Below are 26,944 nucleotides of genomic sequence, written 5' to 3' on the forward strand. Positions count from 1 at the left end.
TTACAGGACAGCTCAGCTATCTTATTCTGTTGTGGGTGGCACACATCATGCAGAGTGATCCTCACATTCCTTAGATGCTGGTAGGTCAGTAAGAATCAGATTGTGTACTTCGTGAGAATGACACGGGGGTTCCCAAGAGCTACAAATTCTGCCAAACAAATCCCTTAAGTAAATAATGGAAAATGGTAGTTTATTTTAAGTTCTTTGAAAAGCTGAAAAGTGATGCAAAAGGAAAGGGCTCTCTGTTGTTAGTCAGCTTTTGACCTTTGACTATATAAACACAAGAAGTACATGGGGCTGCAGTTAGGAAACCGAGCACTACCGTGCTACTCCCCAGATGAACAGAATGGGTCTTTTCGTTAAGCTTTACAGAGTGTGCTAGAGCACCATTTCACAGAATGTGACATTTAATAACTTATTCTTAAAGGAGAGGGCAGTTGTTAACAGCTTGGCCACCTCAGTAATTAAAAAATATATATATATTTTTTTAAGTGAAGAGATTGGACCAGATCTTGTCTAGTCTCTTCTGCTCTGAAATGCTGATACCAAGACTTATGAGATCAGGCTGTCTCGAAGTTCACACAGCCACTCCTGTCCTTCCACCTTCTGGAACCAGAGCTCCTTCTTCTCTTGACATTAATGCACACAGTTGGCACACAATTTGCAAATCCTGCCAAAAGCACCCCTCTTCCACGCAGGACCATGAAGGCCTAGCACTGGGATCAAGCGCCCTTGCTCAGTCAGTTCAGTTGCTCAGTCAGTTCAGTTGCTCAGTTGTGTCTGACTCTTTGCGACCCGGTGGACTGCAGCACACCAGGCTTCCCTGTCCATCACCAACTCCTGGAGTTTACTCAAACTCATGTCCATTGAGTCAGTGATGCCATCCAACCATCTCATCCTCTGTTATTCCCTTCTCCTCCCACCTTTAATCTTTCCCAGCATGAGGGTCTTTTCAAATGAGTCAGATGGCCAAAGTATTGGAGTTTCAGCTTCAGCATCAGTCCTTCCAATGAATATTCAAGACTGATTTCCTTTAGGATGGACTAGTTGGATCTCCTTGCTGTCCAAGGGACTCTCAAGAATCTTCTCCAGCATTACAGTTCAAAACAATCAGTTCTTTGGTGCTCAGCCTTCTTTATAGTCCAACTCTTACATCCATACATGACTATTGGAAAAACCATAGCTTTGACTAGAAGGAGCAGTGGGAGGGATTCCAGAGCTAATTCTTTTGCCTAGAATTGTAACTCCCCAAAGAGCCTAAGAAACAGCCCATTTCCCTCTTCCCAGCCCTAAACAAAGACCTGAACAAAAATCAGTAGTAGTTAAAGGAAGCAACTCTGAAGGTTTTCATCTAGTAAAAAGAAGTGAGTATAAAAGAAAATTATTAACAAAGTTATTCATTAAAACATTTTTTTCTTATTGCTCTTTTATTTTGGGTCATGTGGGATCTTAGTACCCTGACCAAAGATGGAACCCATGCCTCCTACAGTGGAAGCACAGGCGTAACCTCTGGAACACCAGGAAGTCTCCCTAAAGTACTCATTTTTAACTTTTGTTTTTTTCTTAGACTGTTTCTCAAAATTAACATAGTTTTCTTTTTCATGTGATGAAAATAATACATATCAATTGAAATAAATTCAGTACAAAGGGTGTAAAGTTTTCTAACCCAGAGAGAACTCTTTTTAACATTTTGATGTGTACCTCTCTGCATTTTCTCCGATACACATACAAAAAATGTGCTCATGTTATACATAATATTCTGTAAATTTTTAAAAATTAAACTCTATTGTGGGTGTTTTTCTTTTATGATAAATACTGATCTTTATTAATTTTTAATCTGTAGCTGTTGTATGGCTGTACTGTAATTTGTTTAATCAGTTCTCTATTGATCACGATCATTTACATGGCAATCAGGATTTCAATATTATAAATAATACTGTGTGTCTGTGCTAAGTCGCCTCAGTCCTGTCCAACTCTTGTGACCCTATGGACCATAGCCCACTGGACTCCCTTGTCCATGGGATTCTCCAGGCAAGAATACTGGAGTGGGTTGCCATGCCCTTCTCCAGGGGATCTTCCTGACCCAGGGATCGAACATGCATCTCTTATGTCTCCTGCATTGGCAGGCAGGTTCTCTACCACTAGTGCCACCTCGGGAAGCCCAATAATACTGTGGGGTACATACAACTTTGTAGACTTTTCTAGTCATTTCCTTAGAATAAATTCACAGGCGTAAACTTGGGGGGTAAAGGATCTGCATGTTAAGAAACTGAGTGCACATTGCTGATCTTATTTGCATTGCTGCCGTGATGGATGATAGGTTGTTGCTCCACATTCTGATACCAGTGATGAGCAGTCTTAAAATTTCTCCAATCTGTTAGGCAGACATTATATTCATTGTTGTTTAAGTACTTTGATTACTTGATCAAATTGATCAAATTCTGAGTAGAAAATTTCACGTGAGCCGTGGAAGCCACTAGGTTCAGTCTCACAGTAGGGAAGTCACCTGAATATGTTAATGGCTTACATGACGTTTTGCTTATTATTATTATTTTTTTAACAGTCTACTCGGGGAGTGCATGTAGCTAAGTTACTGACTGTTCTGATTTTCATTCCCGTTTGGTCCACTCATCCCTGGTTAATTTGAGGAGAATCTGGAAGGACTGTGAAGAGATGATTCACTGTCCTTATCCCCACTCACCCACGTGTGAAACAGCACAAAACAGCTGAGTGCTTCAGTGGACCACTGTGACTGGTGACTCTTCTTTGCACTCTCAAATCTTCTGCTTGAAGAACTCCCCCACTCCCGCCCACCTCCTACAACTCTCTCTTACTCACCAGCAGTAACCTTATCCCTTTTTTTCCCTTCCTTTGAATTTTGATTTTATAACAACTGGCTCTCAGCCACATTTCTTCCCTTTAAGCAGGACTGGGCCTGCATTTCCCATTACACATTAGAAAGCCAGGCGAGGCAGGCCAGTCGGCAATGTTAGAGGCAAGGTACACAGTGATCTGCTCAAGGCTGCCTTAATAAGTAGGCCGTGACCGAGGAGACCGTCACAATTTAGAACTCCTGACTAAAGCGTCCCACAGATGGAGCAGACCCCCTCTTAGGTACTGAAAGGAACTCTGTGCCAGGAGTCACCTTCATCATTTTCCATAAACTGAACAGTTTAATGTTCCCATTATACTTTCAGAAACGGAGGACCATAGCTTCACAGAATCTAGTATGTGATGATGTCAAAATGCAAATCCAGGTCCCTCTGATGACAAAGCTCATGATTTCCATTATTCCACATCCTTAATGTTTCCTGTTTGTGATGCTTCAATTGGAGAAGAAAGCATAGGACTGGCAGAGCCAAAGTTCTCACAGTTGGTCATTTCCTCTCAACTTTATTCTAGCTCTCCTGACTCCCAGTGCCCCATCTCCCACCCCAAAACACATGTATTCTTAAAGGGTTGACCAATATTGTTAGGGCCAACTTCTCTCTGCTTATGGCAATAGCACTAACTTAGAATAGTGGAATATATGCTATCCAGGCAGCCATAATGTCCATTACATGTATGTTGTTGTTCAGTTGTTTAGACTCTCAAGAGTCGTCTCCCAACACCACAGTTCAACAGTATAAATAATTTGGTGCTCAGCTTTCTTTACGGTCCTACTCTCACATCCATACATGACTACTGCAAAAACCATAGCTTTGACTATATGGACCTTTGCTGGTAAAGTAATGTCTCTGCTTTTTAATATGCTATCTAGGTTTGTCATAGCTTTTCTTCCAAGGAGTGAGTGTCTTTTAATTTCATGGCTGCAGTCACCGTTCACAGTGATTTTGGAGCCTAAGAAAATAAAATATGTCACTGTTTCCACTTTTTCCCCATGTATTTGCCATGAAGTGATGGGACCAGACGCCATGATCATAGTTTTTTGAATGTTGAGTTTTAAGCTAGCTTTTTCACTTTCCTCTTTCACCTTCATCAAGAGGATCTTTGGTTCCTCTTCATTTTCTGCCATAAGGGTGGTATCATCTGCATATCTGAGGTTGCTGATTCTTGATTCCAGCTTGTGATTCATCTAGTCTAGTGTTTTGCATGATGTACTCTGCATATAAATTAGATGAGCAGGGTGACAATATACAGCCTTGATGTACTCCTTTCCCAATTTTGAACCAGTCCATGGTTCCATGTCTAGTTCTAACTGCTGCTTCTTGACCTGCGTATAGGTTTCTTAGGAGACAGGTAAGGTGGTCTGGTATTCCCATCTCTTTCAGAATTTTGCACAGTTTGTTGTCATCTACATAGTCAAAGGCTTTAGCATAGTTGATGAAGCAGAAGTAGATGTTTTTCTGGAATTCTCTTGCTTTTTCTATGATCCAACTGAATGTTGGCAATTTGATCTCTGGTTCCCCTGCCTTTTCTAAATCCAACTTGTACATTTGGAAGTTCTCGGTTCACCTACTACCGAATCCTAGCTTGAAGGATTTTGAGCATTACCTTGCTAGCATTTGAAATGAGCACAGTTGTATGGTAATTTGAATAATCTTTGATATTGCCTTTCTTTGGGATTGGAATGAAATCCACATGTATGTAATCAACCCAGCTTTAATCATGCCTACATGGTTAGGTCACTAACATTTGAAATCACTGATGTCCATGTGGATCTGTGTTCAGAAACCATGACTTTGAAAGTAGAAGGAAGGATAGGGATTTTTCAAACAGCCCCCACAATTCTAACCTAAGGACTCAGGGAAGAAGTTGACTGTGCAGTGGGGTAGCTTTAGAAATGAACTCAGGTTAGTGGGTGTGAGAGATATCAATCCTGACATTTGCACTTGAGAATTATTTGGGTTAAGGATAAGCCAAAATCACCCTGGCCATTAACAAATCCTTTGGACTGCTGAACAAAGTGGTGTCGCACTTACCAGCAGTTAAATGTTGAAATAAAAGCATTTTACTTTGGGTACCATTGTTGGAAAAGTGTTAACAGGCTAGACATTCTCTTAACACTGAACTTTCATATTTTAAGCATTACTCTTTTCACTCTTTGGTTTCGCTCCTAAGTAACAGAAATTTGGGACACCTATTTTGCTAAGTCTTTGCTCACTGCTGGACGCCAATGAAATATACACTGTACGGATTATCACCTCCAAAGATGCTGCTCTACCATGGAAGACCCCTGCTGATGCTTACTTTAAACTAAGTACTTTTAAAAGCATTTCACAGGTGTTTCATTTTTATAGGCGGTTTGTAACCCATCTCATTTCCAGGGTAAAGCTTTGAGGAGGGTACCATTTAAATGGAAGCTCACAGAGATAATTTGCCCAGAGTCACACCACTACAAAGCCCTCAATCAGCTCTGATGCCAGAGCCTGTCCATTAACTACCGTAGCAGGAATGCCCATGAGACAAAGACATCTGCTGGAGGAACATCTGGGGCTCTTCCTTAAAAGGTAAGAGTTCTTTTTCTCCCTCAGAATGTTATCATTTCTATCCAGTCCTTGGAACTGCTGCAGTCATCTTGTGACCATCATAGGAGACCCAGCTGAAAATGGAAGAGGAAAAGACGGAAGGCACTCAAGTTTCTAAGGACTCCGTTAGTAACTGAATAATCTAATCTTGGAACTGCTCTACCTCTGGAATTCTTTTCATGTGAGATCATGAACCCAGTACTGTTCAATCAACTTTACTTAGGTTTCCTGTTCCTTGTATTAGAAAAGCGCTCTCACCAGTACCTGTGTGTGTAAGCCTGGATCCAACCAGACATACAGCCCCTTTAGAGAGGCCAAATATCTGCACCATGTATGAGATTTTCATTGTCAACAAATACTGAATTCCTCTCATGACAGGTAGAGTGTAGGTTGTTGAACCGAATGAGTTGAGAAGGGCAGGAGTCTCCACCTATGTTGGTTATAACCTGGTGGTAAATATGGTGATGAAATTGGAGGTAGGTGTATTTAGGGAAAGCAATTCAGACCAGAAGGTCAGAGAAGGCCCTCACAGAATCCAGTAAAACAGCACGCATTCCAGGTGTAAGGAACCCATGCCTTATCAATCAATATCATTCATGTATAAGTTTCTATGTATTTGTGATGTTATGAAAGAACTACAAAAGTTATGTGTATAATAGTGTTAGGTGTATTAATATTTAGGTAATGTTATAATATTATTATAAGGTGGCTCAGATGATAAGGAACCTGCCAGCAATTTGGGAGACCGGAGTTCAATCCCTGGTGAGGAAGATCCCCTGGAGAAGGGAATGGCTATCCAGTCCAGTATTCTTGCCTGGAGAATCCCATGGACAGAGGAGCCTGGTGGGCTACAGTCCACGTGGTCACAAAGAGTTGGACATGACTGAGAGACTAACACTATAATAAAACAGCTTGAATCAACACTGAGGCCCAGAATATTTTTCCCTTTTAAAGGGAAATACTGAAGCCAATTTAGAAGACGCAAACCAATATAAAAGATAAGGCAAAGGAATGGGAACCAAGGCATTTGGTGTCTATTCCTAGCTACTGGCTGGCAGCCCTCTGTGACTCGAATTCCCTCATTTGTGAAACATGACTCATAGAGTTGCAAAGGGATATTTTGGAGTTTTAAAATTAATGAAGGATATGTTTTTAAAAAGTCCCTGTTCTGATGTGAAAGTTCAGAAATCATTCACAAGTTTATTACAGCGAAGAAAATGGGCAGAAGGAAGGGAGTGGGTGCGAGACACAGGAGCAAAGCAGGCGGCGGGGTAAACCCTCCACTGCAGGAAACGAGCTCGGCACAGAACAGCTGTTACCAAGCACATATTTGCTGGAATTTCCAGAGATGACCAGACAAACAGCAAGGAGGAAGTGGCTTTTTTTCTTTATGGAAAGTTTTATTATGGAAAATTTCTAACACGTACAAAGAACCGAGAATAGCAGGGAGCACTACCACGCAGCCCGGCAGTCGTCACTCAGGGCCGTCCAGCTTGCCTTCCACCTCCCACTCTCCGCGACTCCGGAGCCAAGTCTAGACTATATTATTATCGTATTATTTCCCCCTAAACACGAAGGCTCGCACCTCAAAGCAGAAGAACGGGAGCCGAGAGCAGGCAGCCCAGTTGCCTTCAATTCTGCAATGTGTAACACACGACTGATAGGGGTTACCACGGAGCTTTTTCTAGAGAAGTACAATCAAAAGAGAGACAGCTAAATCCTCTTAAGGCTCCAGGAGAGAAACTCGCCCCATAAGCCCGGATCGGCGGAGAGCCAGGTTCCTGGATACTACTTTCAAAATGTGGAGCCCAAGCACCGCCCGCCGGATCGCTTTCCGGGCGCCAGCGGGCCCCGCCCCGGCCGGGCCCGGAAGTCTCCGCCCACTGGCCCCAGCGGTCCCCGCGCGCCCCCGCTGCCCTGGGCGCGCGGGCTGGGCTCGGGGGCGCGCACGCCGTACGTGCCGACCGCTCGGGACCGTCCCCGGCGAGGCCCGGAGGCCCGCAGTTTGGCCAGCCATGTTCCTCTCCGCGGCGTTACGGGCCCGCGCGGCCGGCCTCGCCGCCCACTGGGTAAGGAGGCTCGAGTGAACGCGGACGCCGCCCTCCCCGCCTCTCTCCGCGCCTCCTGTAGCGGCAGGCACGCGGGAGCCCGGGCCCGGGACTGGTCCCGGGCGGCGGCAAGGACACCGCGGCCTTCACCGTCTTCGGGGAGGCCGGGGGGCGGCGGAGCGAGGCCTCCCCTGGACGGGAGGCTCGGGGGCGGCGCCAGGATACCTTTGCGTGGCCGGCCGCGGGTGTCCTGCTCCGCGGAGGGACGTCCCGTGGTCCCCCGGTGGCTGTGGGGAGGTTGGCCGAGTGGGGTGTCTCCGCGCCCGAGTCCTTCGGGCCGGACGCCCGTGACCTCCGAGCATGTCTCACTCGGGGAAGGACAGTTGAGTCCCCGGGCGAAACGCTCGTTCGTGCTCACTGAACAGTATGCGCCCAGAGATGAGGAGGGGGACGGCGGGGCGTCCCCGGCTGGGCCTTGGGACGGTGGGGCCGGTTCCCAGGGGAAAGGGCCGGCGGGGCTCTGGGCGTGGGGGGAGCCCAGCAGCTCGCAAGTGAGTTCCGGTTTCGCCTGGTGGCCGCACCGCACCTTCTCCGGACTTTGGGCCTCTACGTTTGTCCCTGGTGTCCTCGGATATTCCCGTGTGCAGACTTGGTCTCTCAATAAACGCTTGAGGATGCACTCTTACCTGCTGGGCTCCAGGTGACAAAATGGGATAATAATGGTGACAGGGAACAACATTCCGCTACTGCTTTCCGTGTGCCAAGCACTGTTAACTCTTCACACTCGAAATCTCATTTAAGAGGTTGATACTGTTATTTCCCCCATATTACAGTTAAGCTATGGATTTAGACATCCCCTATTCTTGTGGAGTTGATAGTCTTATGCAGTAGGAACTTGAGGTAGTAAATACCGTACACGTGAAGTTTCAGTTGATCCTCCAACAGATTTGTATTAAGCAGGTCCACTTTATAAACGTATTTTTTTTTCTCAACAGTAGATACTAGACTACTGCAGGATCCAGAGTATATGGTGGTTTAGTCGCTCAGTTGAGTCCGACTCATTGCAACCCCAGGGACTGTAGCCAGCCAGGCTCCTGTCCATGGGATTCTCCAGGCAAGAATACTGGAGTCGTTTGCCATTTTCTTCTCCAGGGGATCTCAATCCCAGGAATTGAACCCGGGTCTCCCGCTCTGCGTGCAGATTGTTTACCGACTGGACTGAGCCACCAGGGTATATGGAGGAACCTCATTTGGAATCTGACTGTTATGTTCGTATATTCTACTACTTAGAAGTTTCACAGAAAGTTCCCTGGTGATCTAGTGATTAGGATTCCAGGCTTTCACTGCCTGTGGCCCAGGTTCAATCCCTGGTCAGGGAACTGAGACCCCAGCAAGCACTGACTGCCCCATTCCCACCCCTGCCCCCAGCTCCACCAAAAAAAGAACCTCACAAAACCAGTTAGCATACTCCCCTAAACCCCAGTATCCTTCAGGGATCAACTGTGCAGTGTTAGAGATACTCATGAATACAGCATCCAGTTTGGTTTGAAGGTGGTATAATTTTTCGTAGAAGCAATAGGAATAGATTAGGGGTGGGATCAGATGGACTGGGGAGAGGGTATTCTAGGTGGAAAGGACAAAATAAGAAAAGCATAATATTAGGAACAGCAAATAGATTTAAGTTCAAAAAATAAAAATCACCCGTAGTTTTATCAAACGGGAGATTACCAAAACGTGAACATTTCGATGTCTGCAGTGAAAAGACCTTACGGAATTTTAAAAAATTAGATCATATTGTTCATACTGTTTTTGTAGGCTGTTTTTTCTCATTATACATTTTGAGCAACTTTCCTGGTCAGTAAACATTTTGTCATTTTTAATGCTGCATGATATGCTATTGTGAAGATGTTCTATAATTTATATAATCAGGCCCTTCTAATCTTTTACAAATATTGGGATATCAGATGACCTAGCAAAAGTCCAGAAATATATGTGTAAAGAGGTTTCACTAATGAAGTTCCTTTCCTAAAAGAGAAACTTTGAAGGGAATCATTTACATTTTCAAAGAAATGGCTTATTTTGTTATAATTGCAGCTTTATTAGCTAGCTGCCAATTTCTTCAGCCACAGGCTTTTTTCAGCTTGTCATTGATTAAAAAATATCCAGAATTTAGTACTGTGTCTAGTGGAGGACACCTGTGTGACTTTGAGCCATAATTTTTAATCTCCTTGAACTTTATTTTTCGTTTCCGTGCAGTAATAACTTACTGAATGATTGTCAAGAATTGCCTAAAAATTATGAAATATGGAGCCAAAAGTTACTCAGAATAGACTTATTTCCATCTTTCCTTAAGTAAATTGCCCAGCGTTTTCTTTATTGTTGACATCACTTTACAACTGATGCTGCCTCACTGCCAAGCCACTAATTACTTTCATAGAGGTGAAAGGGTTGTGGCATTTTCATGGATTATGTTTTCAGTTTTAGAATTTTCATTTGGTTCTTTTTTTATGGTTTCTATTTCTGTCTTTTCATTCATTGAAGATATTTTTATGTCCTTAAGCACTGTTGTAGTCATTTTGAAATTATTATTTGGTAATCTCCACTGGTTGTCTTTTTTTCTTGAAAATGAGTTGTTTCCTTTTTTGTTGTGTGTTGAATACTTTTGGATTGTGTCCTGGATATTGTGAATGATGGTCATAGAGGTTATGAATTTTTAAAATTTCCTCCAAAGAGTATTTTGTTGTAGTTATTGTTGCAGGTAGGCTATTAACTTGACTCAGACTGCAGTCTGGCTCCCTTGTGGGCAGCAGCTCACATATCGGTTCAGCTCTTGTAGCTAGACTGGAGTCAGTCACAGAACTGGAGGCTTCTTTCTGGCTTTTTCTTTTCCTGGATTTCCCACTTGCCTATCCCCCTCCTGTGGTGGTGGTGGTTGTTCAGTTGCTAAGTTGTGTCCAACTCAGTGACCCCATGGACTACAGCATGCCAGGCTTCCCTGTCCATCACCGTCTCCCGGAGCTTGCTCTAACTCATGTCTCTTGAGTCAGTGATGACATTCAGCCATCTCATCCTGTCACCACCTCCTCCTCCTGCCCTCAATCTTTCCTAGCATCAGGGGCTTTTCCAGGGAGTCAGCTCTGCCTCAGGTGGCTGAAGTATTGGAACTTCAGCTTCAGGATCAGTCCTTCCAGTGAATATTCAGGGTTGATTTTTTTTAGGATTGACTGGTTTGATCTCCTTGCTATCCAAGGGACTCTCAAGCGTCTTCTCCAACACTGCAGTTTAAAAAGATCAATTCTTTGGTGCTCAGCCTACACTGTGGTCCACCTCTCATATCTGTACATGACTATTGGAAAAACCATAGCTTTGACTATATGGACCTTTGTTGGCAGTGATGTCTCTGCTTTTTATTATGTTGTCTAGGTTTGTTGTACCTTTTCTTGCAAGCATCAGGCATCTTTTAACTTCATGGCTGCAGTCACTATCCACAGTGATTTTGAAGCCTAAGACATTAAGGCTGTAGTTTTTCTCTTGGAGTTTTAGCTGCCCATCATGGGATAGACTGGGACTTGCCTTCATGTTGAAAGGAAAAAAAAAAAAAGAGTAATCAAATGGATTCCTTCCAAAGTAATTGAGTATGGTCAATTATGAGCAGCTTTCTGAACTAATACTTTTATGGCTGGATTTTCTAAAGTAGTGAAGGATTGAAAAGGGGGTAACGTTCAATACATTTTTACAGAATGAAACATGTTTATGAAGATCCATAGTGAATAAAAATTGGCATCCAATTTGATTCAGACATAAGTGAAAAGCAGTAAGTTAATGGTACATTAGCTCTGCAATTGCCTGCAAAAGAACGTAGGAGATATAGCTTGTGGTTCTGGCTCTTCGATTGACTATTGTGTGGTACTGTAGGCAAGCAAGGTAGAAACCTTACCTTTGAATCTGCATTTCCTTTACCACTCAGCCATGAGTGGTAACTTTGTAAGTTGATCCTATTATTTTAAATTACTGATCTTAAAATTTCATAAGGCATTTGATTTACTGAACTTTCTTAAAATTTTAGGGAAAACATATAAGAAATCTGCATAAGACAGCTGTTCAGAATGGAGCTGGAGGAGCCTTATTTGTGGTAAGTAATTACTAAGATTTCTTCAGAATGAAAGGACTTGAAGTGTGGTTAAATACAGCTATCTTAAAGAGCAACATCTTTGGTGTTTGCTGGAGTGGGAGTTTGTGGGAGTTTAAATATAGTTAATTGAATTCACTGCATTTCAAGTTAAATTAGTACCAGGGCCACCCTGGGATTAAGAATTTAGATTATTCCTTGGTGAAATAACCGTGAGCCTTAACCTGATTTCTTGTCATACTGTGGATTTTTCAAGATCATTTATGTTGGCTGACTGAAGATTCTGAGGCTGCAAATTGGGGAATCCCAAAATGGCACCAGCTTGAAACTCACGGATTTCAGTAATACAGCAAATACATTGGCAGTTGTCCTTCATGTTTTTGGTTTCCAGGGTTTCACTACAGGTAGATGTTGATTGGTTGCACAATTGCACAATTCAGAAAGACTAAGTATGCCCTTTCTGTGACAAGGTACATTTTTCAGAAATCAATCTAGTGTTTAAGGGCAGTTTAGTGGAGTTGTGTGATGATTCAGTTGATGGTATAGTTTTGGAAAATGAATTATTTTAAGGCTGAATCTTAATAAATGAGTTAGCCATACTGTTAATAAGTAGAGTCCTGCTGTCCATTTTGTTGTCTTCGTCTGAAAATATTTGAGATAATTGTCCAAAGAAACTTTGTTTCCTTTTCCATGTCCTTGAAAAAGCAGAACTTTGAGAGTTGACAAGGGATTCAGTTCTGTTTCACCATGTGTACAAAACATTAATTGATGTAAGTTTTAATCTCAGTGTGACTCATTTGATTTCCTGTTGACATGCTATTACTTGTCAGTGTTTGAAAAGGGCCTGCTCTTATTGGAGAAGAAATAAAGCTTGCTGTTGGCTAGTTTCTGTTATGGAAAACTATCTGTGGGCTAGTTTCTGTTGGTTGGGAAGAGATGGTGCTTTTGTAGTAGATAGTGGGTCCCTTTGATAATCTGGTACATTCTTTTGGAAAAATGTACATATTGTCACGCTCAAAATTTTGTGTCTTAATTTCATAAGGCTTCCCAATAATCGGTAATTTTTTGTAATTATACTACGTTAGAAGATCATATTCTCTTGTCAAGTTGCATTATACTTTTTTTGGTTTTTGATCCTAAAGCTACTTTTTATAACTTACAAAGGGTGATTTTGAAAATGTTTAAATTTTTTAATTCTGCTAATATTATTTTGGTAATCATACTTATCAGATATGTAGTTAATAATTAGTTTAGCCATTGCTTTTGAAGCAAGGATAGATTGACGTATATCATGTTTGAATCAAAGTGAAGAAATTAAATGATCAGTAGTAGTAAGGTACAAAGTTGTTCATACTTTTCAGGGAATTTTGATAATTTTGAGAAATGTTTTTTTTCTTTTGTGTAGCACAGAGATACTCCTGAGAATAACCCAGAAACTCCATTTGATTTCACACCAGAAAACTATAAGGTATGACTGAATTAACATTATAATTAACTTACAGAATATTTAGTGTCTTCCAGAGATATAAAAACAAGTGCTTTTTCTCTGATACAGAGGATAGAGGCCATTGTGAAAAACTACCCAGAAGGGCATAAGGCAGCAGCTGTGCTTCCAGTTCTGGATTTAGCCCAGAGACAGAATGGATGGCTGCCCATCTCTGCTATGAACAAGGTACTTCATTTTTGTGTTAGTTAAAAAAGAGGAGAGGTTGTGTATAGTAACTTCCTTATGTGGAAATTTCTTTGACGGTCATTAATGTCATAATCCAGGAATTTGAAGTTCTCCCGGATTGGGCAAACTCGGGGAGATAGTAAGGGACAAAGAGCCCTGGTGTGCTGTAGTTCATGGGGTTGCAAAGAGTTGGATACGACTTAGCAACTGAACAATAACAAATCATTTCTATATCTCATACCCTAAATTATATTTATGTTTCTGTTGGTTCCTTTAATAATGCAGAAAACTGAAAGGGTGGAGCTTTTTATCCTTGCAAGAAATAGTAAGGGCATTAGAGTGAAAGAGGCTTTTTTTCTGTCTTTGAGAGGGAAAAAAAGATCCCAAATATGTATAATTTGCTGTCAGGATATTCTGAAAAGGAATGTACTGTTTAAATACTAGAATTGCAGAGAAAAAGGTCTCACAGCTAATGTGAATCTTTTTAATACTTTGCATTTTTGGCCTCAGGCTTTAATTAAAATCCTTATAATACATGGTATTTGTGACATTTGATTATGGCAGCTTGGAATCAACAACCTAGGGAAATCTTTTGAGTGACCCATTTAAATACAGTTAGTATATTCACGCATATTTTAGGATTCATTTTTTTCCTAATAGTGTTTTCAGCAGTAATCCAGATTATAAGTTTATTCATATCCTTTTAATGTACTACATTTGTATGGTATTATGTTATAGTGTATCATTTATGAGTGTAATACAAAGCCATATATATTATTTGATTCTTGCGAGAATCACATGGCTAATAAGCCAGTGTGATTATTATTCCATTGATATAATGGAAAATATATTTTACTTTGAGCTCAGAGATCTGATTTTTCTCTGGACTTGCTCATCTGTGGTGATGATTCTGGACTAGATAGAGCTCTTCCAATTAATATATTATTATTTCTAAGTGGTAGAGCTGGGGCTGACTCATCTCTAATTCTGTGCAGTTTGTACTTGACTGACTTCTGCAGAAATTCTGCTCTGCTTCATTCCCCTTGTCACTTTCTCATTGTGACAAGGGGAATGTCTAAAGAGGCTTTCTTAGAGTCTAGGAATGTCCTCAGTTTATCTAATGGAATCTTGGATGCAAATTTTAGATAAGAGTTCATCGATCTCTTATTTACTTGGCACGGTACTCTAACAGTGTTATGGACCCTTGTTGATTTGTTTTGATTATGAAAAATGTTATAAAGCAAGTTTGGTTAGTAATATACTTAGTAAACATAAGTGCTTTTTTATTTCAATAAATAAATGTTTGGGGGCATTTCTAAATTCCTCATTATTTTTATAACAGCCAACTTCCTTAGTGATGATTTAGGTGTGTTTCTAATCATAAATAACTTTGTTTTGAAAAATTTATGTTTTTGATAATGGTAAGCTTGTTGAAAGTCTTGCTGAGTGTCAAGCTTAGCAGAGCAAAATAAATGAGAAACCAATGTGAAAAATGTTTTAAAAATATTGTCCTATTCTATGTAGAACTGGATGTGTATGTACACGAGAGGAAGAAATAGCATACAGAGAATACAATCAAAATTCTTTCCACTTTGAGACTTTTAATGTTACTGCCCTTTCCCCTCCAAGAAAAGCCCAACCTTACAACAAAAACAATATCCAGAGGCCCATGCATTGTTACTTAACCATCACCAAGGTATAGGGAGGTACACAACAGCAGCTCAGGAGAACTATTTTAGTTAGACACCAGGGCCTTACAATTATCCCATTGAGTGGATGCCAGCTTGTATATTTTGAGAGAGTTCCCCAGGTTCAGAGGTGTAAGCCTGATTTAGTACCACAGAATTAGATTCAACATAGCTATGAGCCCAGGGTTGGATGTCTTTTGAGAATACATTTCCTTTAGAATCTCTGATAAGAAAAAGTTTAATATATTTGTCGTTATTTGAAATGCCATTTAACGAGTTCTTTTTTCATGTCAAGACCTGGATATGTGTGTGATTTTTAAGTGTCAAAATTGAAGGACTTAAGCCTCGCAGATATCAAATACAGATGTAGTTTCTGCTTCTAAAGAACTTTTTTGGTTTTAACCAAATTGAAGCAGTATTGAAATTGTTTTTTATGACATATCTAAAACTCAATTAATAAACATTGTAACCGTATTATTAAAATATTTTAGGTTGCAGAAATTTTACAAGTACCTCCAATGAGAGTGTATGAAGTAGCAACTTTTTATACAATGTATAATCGAAAGCCTGTTGGAAAGTATCACATTCAAGTCTGCACTACCACACCTTGCATGCTCCGAAACTCTGACAGCATACTGGAAGCCATTCAGAAAAAACTTGGTATGGGGCACAGTATATTTATAATGTTTATAAAAAATAGATTTGTCTTTTGAAATGTGACCTCTTTCTACCTAAATTTTCCAACTTTTACTATCATTACATATCATATCTTGATGAGTAAATTTTTGTCTTACTGTGTTTGCCCACCATTATTTCTTCCTATTCTGTATTCTTTAGTTTTCATTCTCAAAGCTGAGTTTTCATATTTTCTTTCGTAATCATTGAGTATGTTTTAAAAGCTTCTTAAAATTTTAAAGTGTTCGTTGCTTAGAAAAGTAAGTTTCACTCATTGTGTGATAGCATGTGGCACGTGAAGTGACTGTATTATCCTCATTCTTCTAAACAAGACTTGGAACAAATAAGATTTGAAACAGGAAGAATGCTTCAGGAAGGGAAGTGTGGAAGAAGATGTTACTACAGGGGCAAACTGCCATTGTCACGTTTATCACTATACATATCAAATGAAGTAAAAGGAGGTGTTTCTTAATCTTATTGTTACTGAATATAAAGTACTTGCATGTTGTAAAAATAGCTGGACAGTATTAAAGTATATAAAACAGAGGCTGAAGTCTGCTTAAAATTCCATCCCCCGACCTCTAAGGTACAGTTTTGTGACGACAGTACCTCTGAGGTAAATTTGTGATGACAGTTGGGTATATCAGATTAAGAGCTAATGTTTTAATTATTTTCATTGTTGAATGTAATATGTCTGTTTGCTTTTTTGCACTTGATTTGGACTATGATAATATGTATGTCTGCCTCATTTTCTATGTAAGTTAAATTATGCTGCAATTACTTTCACGTATGCATCTCTTTGCATACTTGTCCAAGTGCACGAAGGTGTTTCCAAAATGTAGACTTGCCGGGTCAGATTTTATCAAAATGCCTTCCCTAAAGATTTGAGAGTACTTACTATCCTCACATTCTTAATGATCTTTGACATTAACTGTTTTCTGAGTCTTCCCCAGTCTGATTGTATAGCTACAATACAATAGTAGGTTAATTATCAATGATCAAAATTTATATGGTCTGATACACTGTTATGTAACAATAAACACTAGAGATAAGGCCCTTGAAATTTGACTGTTTGAGAAAGGAACAGGTCCACTTAAGAAATCCTTGAATGTTCTATAATAATTATACAGAGTTTGTTTAATTTAAGAAATTCAGTGCTCTTAAATACTTTTTACATGCCTCTGTAATGGGTTGATTTTGTTTTTTCCTTAAACTGTGTTGCAATTAAAATATTATCTGATCCTTACAGTGCTTATTTACACTTTTAGGAATAAAGGTTGGAGAGACTACACCTGACAAACTTTTCACTCTTATAGAAGTTGAATGTTTAGGGGCCTGTGTAAATGCACCAATGGTTCAAATAAATGACAACTACTATGTGAGTATTTACTTAATGTAAATTAAACTTGTATGACATTATATTTAAAATACTTGATTTCCTGTTGGTATAAATATTGAAGTTTTTTTTGTGGTTTCAAAGTTTATTAAAAATCAAATAATTATTAATAAAAATATGTCAGTTTTAGCTTCCTCATTATTGTCCACCAGAACATTTTTCAAAAATTGTCATCCAAAAAAAAGTTATCATCATTAAACATTTTTGCATTTAACTCCAGGATACATTTTAAAAACTTTTAAATAACAAAAACTTAAATACAAAAAATAAACACCACAGCTTAACAAATAACATTTTGCCACATGTGCTTCAGGTATTATAATTTTTATCATTGTTATTATACATGTACTGTGCTTGACCCCATGAACTATAGCCCTCTAGGCTCCTCTGTCCATGGGATTCTCCAGGCAAGAATACTGGAGTGGGTTGCCATGACATAGAAATAAGCTATACCTGAGGGTAAACCTCCCCTACCCCCATTCAAAATCCTGTTCCTTTCCTTTCATTCCCAGAGATAATCACTATCATAAATTTAGTATGTACTCTTCCTGTATGTGTTTTTTAAACTTTCAAAATCTATGTATCCAGGCATGGTAATCATACTTTGTTGTGTCTTTTAAAAATTTTACAGAGATGGTATCACCTTTCTCTAAAATTTGCTTTAGCTGGATCTCACAAGTTTTGATAAGTAATATTTTTATCATTTAGTTCTAAATATTTTAAAGTTTTGCAATTTTATTCCTTTGACCTATTTTTTTTTTAGAGGTGTTAATATCCAGGTGTGTGGCATTTTCTAGTTATCTTTTTTAATTGCTTGCTACCCTAATTATATCGTGGTTTTCATTCATAATATCTTGTTAGCTCATAACTCTTAGAAGTTTCTTTATGGAAATTCTTTTAGGCCCGTGTTGAAAGTAGATTCTTCCAGAAGTTGATGTTACTTCTCTCTTGCTCTTGGAAATACTACTGGCCCAAAAGAAATCTCCTCTCCTTATATCCTTCCTCTTCTTCCCCTGAAGTGTAAGGTTCCAGACTAGCAGGGTGTTTTGAGGGCAGTTTTAATTTCTGGCTTCCTTTATATTGAGAATATACCCTTTGGGTGTCTCCACTTTGTGTGGTCTGGATGCCCTCCTGTGCCCGTGACTTTGTACCTTGCCCCTGTAGGCTGTGACACCCTGAAGCCAAGTTTGTTTGGTGTTCCACTTGTCTCCCTAAAGTTTTCATTGAGTTTTGGACCTCTGAGTACTTTTTCCTTGTCAATGTCTTAATACAATTTTAAAGTTTTTGTTTTTCATTTTATTCAGCATTTATAGTTGTTAACAGCAGGACATTCAGTCAGGATAGCTAGCCTGCCATGCCTGAAATGGAAATCTATGATTTTATTTTAAATGAACATGAAATTGGACTTCTTTGGCATTTTACCTTTCTAGGATACTTCTATTACCTATAGGGATTTTCTTCATTTTAATGATGGTGATTCAAATTTCTTACCCCCTCTTTCTCATATGTAAAAAAAAATACCTTTTAAAAATATGGCAATAACTTTCCCTTTCCTACATTTCTGCCATTTACTCATAATCAGGACAATCTTAATTTAAGCAGGAATTAGACAGTCAAGGCTTTGTATGAAGCACTGTAAGTTTAAATATAGTAGACCATGGGTTTATGCAAGAGCTTCTTGCAGCTAGTCGTGGTTGGTCTTTGGTAAGGCAGGTAACTTTTATGGATCTCAGTTGACTGGTGGATAAAATGAAATAGTCACATAAACTTTGAATGGCTACCAATTAGGGAAAAAATATACATTTTGAGGATGGTTGGGTAGATTTGAATATGGTCTTGACATTTGATTTTATTAAGGAATTATTGTTAATTGGGTGTGATAATCGCATTGTTTTATTTAAGAACATTTAAGAATATTCTGGGAGTTCCATGGTGGTCCAGTGGTTAAAGCTCCACATTTTCACTGTTGTGGCCCAAGTACAATCCCTAGTCAGGGAACCAAGATCCCATAAGTCACGTGGCATGGCCAAAAAAAAAAGTTCTTAGGAGATGCCTGCTGTGGTTATTAAGGTAAAGTGTCATGATATCTGTAGCTTGCTTTTAAATGGTACAGTACAAACACAAAACCAGAGGCATATTGTACATAATTCAGATATGACAAGAAATATGATTATTCATGTGGGCCTCCCTCATGACTCAGCTGGTAAAGAATCTGCCTGCAATGCGGGAGACCTGGGTTTGATCCCTGGGTTGGGAAGATCCCCTGGAGAAGGGAAAGGCTACCCACCCCAGTATTCTGGCCTGGAGAATTCCATGGACTGTACAGTCTATGGGTCTCAAAGAGTTGGACACAAATGGGTGGCTTTCATTCATGATTATTCATGTATACTTTTCAAATTTTCATAGTAAAGAGTTGTGAGGGATAAAAATCACTAGATGAGTTTAAAGATTCCTTACAGTTTTGAGGTTCTGAGCATCTTTTGAACTCTAAGCAGTTTTTATTTCTATAAATGTTTATCATCTGTTAAAGGGCTTCTGTATGGCAAGGCACTGAAGACACTGTGTGGAAGCATGATTCTCTATTCTAGTACCAGAGGCCTCAAAACATCTTAAGGACTTAATAGAGGGGTAGAGGGGATATAACGTAGTTTAGGCATTTTCCTCTTATTTTAATCTTGCCCTGTTCTGTTTTGACTAAACCTATCACGCAGCCAGGGTTAGGAGTGTGTCTGTGTGTTTTAATTGTATTTATTATTTAAATAACAATCCTTTCTTGAGGTCAGAATTTTACACAGGTGTACAGTGTACAAAATACAAAGCTACTGTGGTTGAAATGGGGATTGGACAGTCAGAATTTTTTAAATAAATATGTCCAAAATTACTTTTCCCTTGGAAAATTAAGTGGAGTTTGAAACAGGTTGAATTTCACCTGTGAAATCAAGAAGATATCACTAGAGTATTAGGTATTTAGCTTAGTGATAGATACTAGGCATGTACTGTTTATGAATGCCAGTGCATCTCACCGATTCTTCAGGGATATAGCATTTGTTGAGCATGTGCATGCCTGTGTTCTATTTTATGTATTTTCGCTTTTAAACCTCAAAACACTCTGAAGTCAGTTGAGAAATGAAGAAACAAATTTGGGGAAGCTGAGTAATTTCTCTAAGATTGGCTAGTAAGTGCTGGAACTTGAGCTCAAATGCAGAACTGTCCCCCTCAGAGCACCGCTTTGTGCTGCCCCTTCAGCTGTAGCTCCTACTGCGATTGCATCTGGCAGGACAGGCTATGTCTAAGAGTTACTCAGGTGTGCTGCCTTGGTAAGTAACTCGTAAACTGGGACAGACAATAAGAAACTGATACTAGGGATTCACACTGATTTTAGTAGTAGGATGTAATTTTAATATGACTGTTTTATGTTTTTTTCCTAGGAGGATCTGACACCTAAAGATATTGAAGAAATTATTGATGAACTGAAGGCTGGCAAAATCCCAAAACCTGGGCCGAGGTATTTCTTTTTAATTCCTTTTTAATAAATTTTAATGGCTTAACCTAAGTTAGTCTTTCATGTAAACTTAAAAAATTTTATACTGTAAGTCTTTCGGAGTTTTCAGGAGCCTTGAATGCTGTCTAAACCGACTTGTCATTTAAAGAAATGATTTTTTTACCCTCTCTAAAACCCTGTCAGATAATCATCTGGTATATACCTGGATATTTATAATGAAGGCAGATTTACTACAAATAGAAACCTATTTCGTTGTTTAAAAGTTCATGCTGCCAGAATTTGACTCAATGTCTGTCTTCCTCTTTTCCACATAGAGGTCCCAAGATTCTCTCCTTTGAACAAACACAGGATAATTTTTAGACCTCTTCCAAATGACAGATCTTTAGTTACTCGAAACAGCTATGTCATCTTCCTCATCTCTTTTCTCATATCTTAATATCCACAGTTATTTCGTTGTTTTTCCTTACATGGCATAGTTTTGGTCTCCCTCCTTTGTATGTCTTCTAGTTGGCTGATGACTTTCTTAATGTGATACTTGGCCTAATCACAGTATTTGAGATACATACTCAGCATGTAGAACACTGTGGGACTGTCATCTTTATTCCAGACATCATGCTTATAATAATGCAGTCTAATTACATCAATTCTTACCTCACATCATTATACCATTACATTGTGCTTACAATCAGTTAGAATATCTAGATCTTTTTCAACTTAAACATTGTTTATCCAGGTTATGTTATTCTAATTATTCCTTTCTGTTTTCACCCTGAACTTTTGCTTCCAAACAAACTCCTATTCCTTATCTAAGTGTTCACATTACTTAAAATTCTCTCTTAATACTAGCAATGTTTGCATAGTTTAATAGTCGTATTCCCTTTGTATTTTTTTTCTGCTTATGTCATGAAATTTTCCTTGTCTCAACATATTTGTAGGTTTTAAAGGCCATATAGTATTCTGATATATTGAGACAACTATGATGTGACCTTTATGACACTGTATTAAAATATATTTTCCTACTTTTTGTTGTAAACAATTCTCTGAAGTTGAATTACTAGGTCAAGAGGCTGTGCATGGTTTTGTGGTCTGCTGGAAGTACTCCCTCAGTGTTCTGGCTGACAACTGACCCTACCTAGTAAGAAAAAGGGACTTCCCTTGTGGCTCAGATGGTAAAGAATCTACCTGCAATGCAGAAGAACCGGGTTTGATCCCTAGGTGGGAGGATCCCCTGGAGAAGGGAATGGCAACTCACTTCAGTATTCTTGCCTGGAGAATCCCATGACAGAGGATCCTGGTGGGCTATAGTTCATGGGGTCACATAGAGTTGGACATGACTAAACAACTAACATACAATGAGAAAAAGAGGTCAGTTCAGGATAACTTAAGTTTAGCAAAGGCAAGCTGCCCCTAAAAAACACACTGTTCTTTCAACACTTGAAATGAATTTACTTAAAAGAGGCTTGGCATTCTCTTCCTGCTTCCTCACTTTCTTGGGCTACACTGAAAATATTTTGAGGAATAAAACATTTCCACTTTGAAGAATCAGTCTCCATTATGGAAGCTGCTGAAGTGCAACCTCTTGCATTTCACATTACAGTATTTCTCTTGCTTTGTCTACTTTATTGCATTCCCTCAGCATTTGTTTCACAAATATTTCTGGATACGTGCTGTGTGCCAGTCACTATATCTTAGGTTGTGTGTACAAATTATGAACAAGGTAAAGTCGTCATATATTTTATATTCTAGTGATGAAGACAACTGGTGTAAAGTGAAAATTTAGTTGCTCATTCGTGTCCGACTCTTTGTGACCGCATGGACCGTAGCCCACCAGGCTCCTCTGTCCATGGGATTCTCCAGGCAAGAGTACTGGAGTGGGTTGCCATTCCCTTCTCCAGGGGATCTCCCCAACCCAGGGATTGAATCCGGGAGTCCCACATTGTAGGCAGACGCCTTACCGTCTGAGCCACCAGGGAAGTCCTTTAATTGGTGTAATATCTGAGTAATAAATGCTGGGAGAATGATTGGAGGTAAATTTAGTCAGGGGAGGCCTTTCTCAGGTGGTAAGTTAATGACCTGAATAAGCCCAAAGGAATCATGTAAAAATCTGGAGGAACAATGTTTTAGAGGGGAAAGATGTGTTAAGGTCCTGGAGGAAAGGTAAGACGACATTATGGTTGAAGTGAGGTGATGAGGGAGGAAGAGGTCAGAGGTAGAGACCCAGGTAAGCAATTTGGGTTGAATCCTCAGTATAAAAAACTGTTGAGTGTTTTCAGCAGGGAATGATAGGCGTGATCTTGTTAAAAGTATCATCCTAGTTGCTGTGTAAAAAATAGTTTAAAATTTAATGGATGTTGTGGGACAGAGGAATTATGAATGCTTCCTGACTTTTTAGTATGAGTACCTCTGATTCCTTTAACTAAAGAAGATTTGAGGTAGGGCAAATTTGGGGAAGAAAAGTCACTTTGTTTTAGATGTGCTACTTAGCATGTTTGAGATGCCTACTTAGACATTCATGGTAGAGTGGCTAAAAGGTAGATACAAGCTTGGAATTTAGGGAATACATTAGGGCTGGAAATACACATTGGGGATTTGTTAGTTATTGTATTGCTGCTGCTGCTGACAAGTCGCTTCAGTCGTGTCCAACTCTGTGCGACCCCATAGACAGCGGCCCACCAGGCTCCTCCGTCCCTGGGCAAGAACACTGGAGTGGGTTGCCATTTCCTTCTCCAGTGCATGAAAGTGAAAAGTGAAAGTGAAGTCACTCAGTCATGTCCGACTCTTCGCGACCCCATGGTCTGCAGCCTACCAGGCTACTCCATCCATGGGATTTTCCAGGCAAGAGTACTGGAGTGGGTGCCATTGCCTTCTCCAAGTTATTATATTAATAGATGGCATTTAAAGTTGTAAGTCTGGATGAGATTGTGTGTGTTAGTTGCTCAGTTGTGTCCAACTCTGCGACCCCAGGGACTAGCCCACCAGACTCCTCTGTCCAGGATTGAACCTGGGTCTCCTGGACTGTAGGCAGATTCTTTATAGTCTGAGCCACCAGGGAAGCCCCTGGATGAGATTACCAGGGGTAAAATTAGAGTTTGTTTTTAATCCAGGGGGTACTGTAACATTGTATTTGAACATTAATAAACAGGAACTAAGTAGCACAGTTAAGCATTTTCGACATCTAATAATAGGGATGTTGCTTATTAGTAATTTTAAATAGTTCTTCAGTGGGAGTTTTTGACATTGTTCCAGATTTGAGCCAAAGACTTTAGAATTACTGGTTTCTCAATCTATTTTTACTTCCTTCTTATTACCTCTTATTTAAAAAGTTGAGATAGGGAATTCCCCGGCTGTCCAATGGTTAGGACTCTGCACTTCCACTGCAGGGACATAGTGCGTGGGAACTAAGATCGCACATGCCACGTGGTGCAGCCCAAAATTTTTTAAGTGAATAAAATGGCAGTAATCAAAATACAGCTATAGTTATTCTTTAAATTATCCAAATCTGGCTACTTCTTATTAGTATTTTTATAATAAAGTGCTCTGCCTTAATATTTGACAGAGGTGCAAAACTGGTTCTGTGGTAACTGACTTTTGAGCCCTGCTATCATGTATACTCTGGCCAGAACTGGTAAAGATAACTGTCTCTGTGGTTCAGAACTGTTTTTATTTTGGTAAATGATGGCTAGAAAGAAAATGCTAAACTGATGGTAATGTAATATTCCTTCTTTTGACATTTATAAATATTTGTGTGCTAGGGATTGTTTTTAAAGTATTGAACATAACATCTAACCCTGCTTTCAAATTACTGATGAATAGAGGTTGTTTTTTAGTATGGATTATCTGAAACTAATTTTAAATCCAACTTGAATTCTTCATATTTAGTTTTAAAAAGATATTTTAAATTTTACAGAATTCTTTGGGGTACAGAAAATGTCTTCCACAAGAAGGAACATAGTAAGGAGAAGAAAGGTCCCTCAAAGTGAATTAATTTATTGTTTTACTGGTAGTCAAGAGCAGCAAGTGAGCCTGCTCAGTTGTGGCTGACTCTTTGTGGCCCCATAGACTATAGCCCACCAGATTCCTCTTCTGTCCATGGAATTCTCCAGGCAAGAATACTAGAGGGGGTTGCTACCAGTTAACATTAAAAAAAATTACAAAGCAAAATACTGTTTTTATAGCATTTTGCCACTTACCCTACAACTTTAATTTTAGGCTCTAACAGATAGTGTAGTGACTGCTTTTGTATTTGGTTTTCATAGTAAACCTATAATGCAGATATATTAACTGATTTCTGACTTTGTAGGTATTCTTTATTATACTAGTTACTTGCATTATATAATATAATATCTTGAAAGAGCTTATAAATGATTATGTGGTGTCATTTTCCTGTCCCCTCAACAAATGATTTTCTAGGGCTCTAAAAATAGACTTGTAAGATTGATGACAGAATGTGAAGGGCAAAGCCAGAGGGAATAAAAAGATTTAATTGAGTAAGTTCTTCAGCTGAAATCTGTGGCAGGAACAAGGTAAATGAACAAAGCCAGGGAATAGGAGGGTGAAACAGGAGTAGGTGCTGAGCGAGGCTCTAGCAGCAGAGGTCAGACAGGACAGAGGTTGAGCCTGAAAGATCACCTGGGAAAGTATGTGTGGGGGTGAAAAGAGGACAGGTTCATCTACCTCTTGCTGCCTCTCTTCATAGAACTGTAGGAGGACCTGTTCCTGTTTTCTGTGTGGCTGTGATAGCCACCCTGATCTGGAGCCTACTGTTGAAAAATACTAATAATTTAGCCTTTAAAAACATCAATACAAATTAATTTCATCTTCACTGCTTTTAAGGGACATCCTCCCAAACCCTCAAATCTCTCAAAGAATTCAGTTTCTGTTTCCAAGTATAGTATATTAAGTATGTGTTCCCTGTGACAATGGATCTCAAGTCAAAATAAAATTCAAATATAAAAAGAATAAATGTAATGCTCTAGTTTATTAAAACATGATTTTTGAAAACGTCCTCTGGGGTTGAGTTCTTAGCTTTCATCTCTGGGCAGACGCTGACTCACCCCAGCCTTGGTTTCTGTGTCTGTAAAACACTCTGGCCAGTGTCCCTTGTCTCTTGGCATTGTTGTAAAGATTTAATGAGCCACTGATACATGTTCACTGCTGAGTGAGAACTAGTATTAGGATTATTTTTATATTTTTCATATTTCATATTTTATATATCAGTTTTCATATTTAGGAAGTGAAAATCTTGCAGCAGTAGTGATGTTTGCATTAAATAGTCCATGCTAGTTCTTGGGAGAGAAATAGTTTCTTATCTGGGCTGTTGTGAGGTAACAATTATAAATGGTAATCATTAGCAGTCAGCTTAATGTTACTTTTCTTTCAGGAGTGGACGCTTCTCCTGTGAGCCAGCTGGAGGTCTTACCTCTTTGACTGAACCACCAAAAGGACCTGGGTTTGGTGTGCAAGCAGGCCTTTAATTTATATTCGCTGTAAATATGTCAGTGGAAAAATAAAATATGAATCTCCTATCTACCTAAATTTTTTATACTACTTGTTCATTTCCATCTGTGTACACTTTGCTTGTAACCTAGCAACTTACAGCTATTAAGTATCATGTCAGAACTTCAGAGCACCATTTTCAACTGCCTCTTCACTTTTATCAATATTAGGGTACTGTGAAATAAAAACTCTGTCAAATTTCAAGTATATTTTGCTCTCCCATCTTTAGCCGTAGCCAAATCTTAATATGATCTCTCTATAAACCTTATTTGTTAGTATTTTCTTTAAACATTTTTATATTGTGGCACAAAGTTACTGTAATTTCAACTGGTAAGTGATACGTCAAGCAGACTGTAGGTGTAACAACGATAAGGTAGTTGTCTTTAGATGTACTTAGATGTACTGTTTATTATTTTTAAAGAAGGAAGGTACAAAACACTTTGACATTATTCTTCACTCTTCTGACACTGCTGCTGCTGCTGCTGCTAAGTCGCTTCAGTCATGTCCGACCCGGTGCGACCCCATAGACGGCAGCCCACCAGGCTCCCCCGTCCCTGGGATTCTCCAGGCAAGAACACTGGAGTGGGTTGCCATTTCCTTCTCCAATGCAGGAAAATGAAAAGGGAAAATGAAGTCGCTCAATCGTGTCTGACTCTTGGCGACCGCATGGTCTGCAGCCTACCAGGCTCCTCCGTCCATGGGATTTTCCAGGCAAGAGTACTGGAGTGGGGTGCCATTGCCTTCTCAGACACTGCAGGTACACAACAACTAACTAGGTGAAGGAACTGGAAGTATAACTTAAGTTTGAAAGTTCAGTGGGAATGGGAAATATGCTCCTCAGTTGAATGCATATTACAAGCTTAGAAACCG

The 26,944-nt window shown here is 39.5% G+C and overlaps 1 protein-coding gene across 1 annotated transcript; it reads left to right on the top strand.

The window, feature by feature from the left end:
- The first annotated feature begins 7,371 nt into the window (after positions 1–7,371).
- NDUFV2 (NADH:ubiquinone oxidoreductase core subunit V2) lies at positions 7,372–26,278 on the top strand. The gene is made up of 8 exons (XM_027525789.1): positions 7,372–7,537; positions 11,583–11,648; positions 13,051–13,113; positions 13,201–13,317; positions 15,497–15,665; positions 16,949–17,058; positions 20,505–20,581; positions 25,959–26,278. Exons 1-8 carry the CDS (start codon positions 7,484–7,486, stop codon positions 26,050–26,052), a joined length of 750 nt encoding a protein of 249 aa, XP_027381590.1. The 5' UTR covers positions 7,372–7,483; the 3' UTR covers positions 26,053–26,278.
- Positions 26,279–26,944: the final 666 nt, after the last annotated feature.

This window comes from Bos indicus x Bos taurus, chromosome 24 (genome assembly GCF_003369695.1).
Source record: "Bos indicus x Bos taurus breed Angus x Brahman F1 hybrid chromosome 24, Bos_hybrid_MaternalHap_v2.0, whole genome shotgun sequence".
NCBI classification, from domain to species: Eukaryota; Metazoa; Chordata; class Mammalia; order Artiodactyla; family Bovidae; genus Bos; species Bos indicus x Bos taurus.

Excerpts from the sequence above, each read along its gene's own strand:
- NDUFV2 (XM_027525789.1), top strand. The coding sequence starts at position 7,484 with ATGTTCCTCTCCGCGGCGTTACGGGCCCGCGCGGCCGGCCTCGCCGCC. Across the intron at positions 13,318-15,496 it reads CCATCTCTGCTATGAACAAG|GTTGCAGAAATTTTACAAGT; the intron begins GTACTTCATTTT and ends AAAATATTTTAG. Across the intron at positions 15,666-16,948 it reads AGCCATTCAGAAAAAACTTG|GAATAAAGGTTGGAGAGACT; the intron begins GTATGGGGCACA and ends TTACACTTTTAG.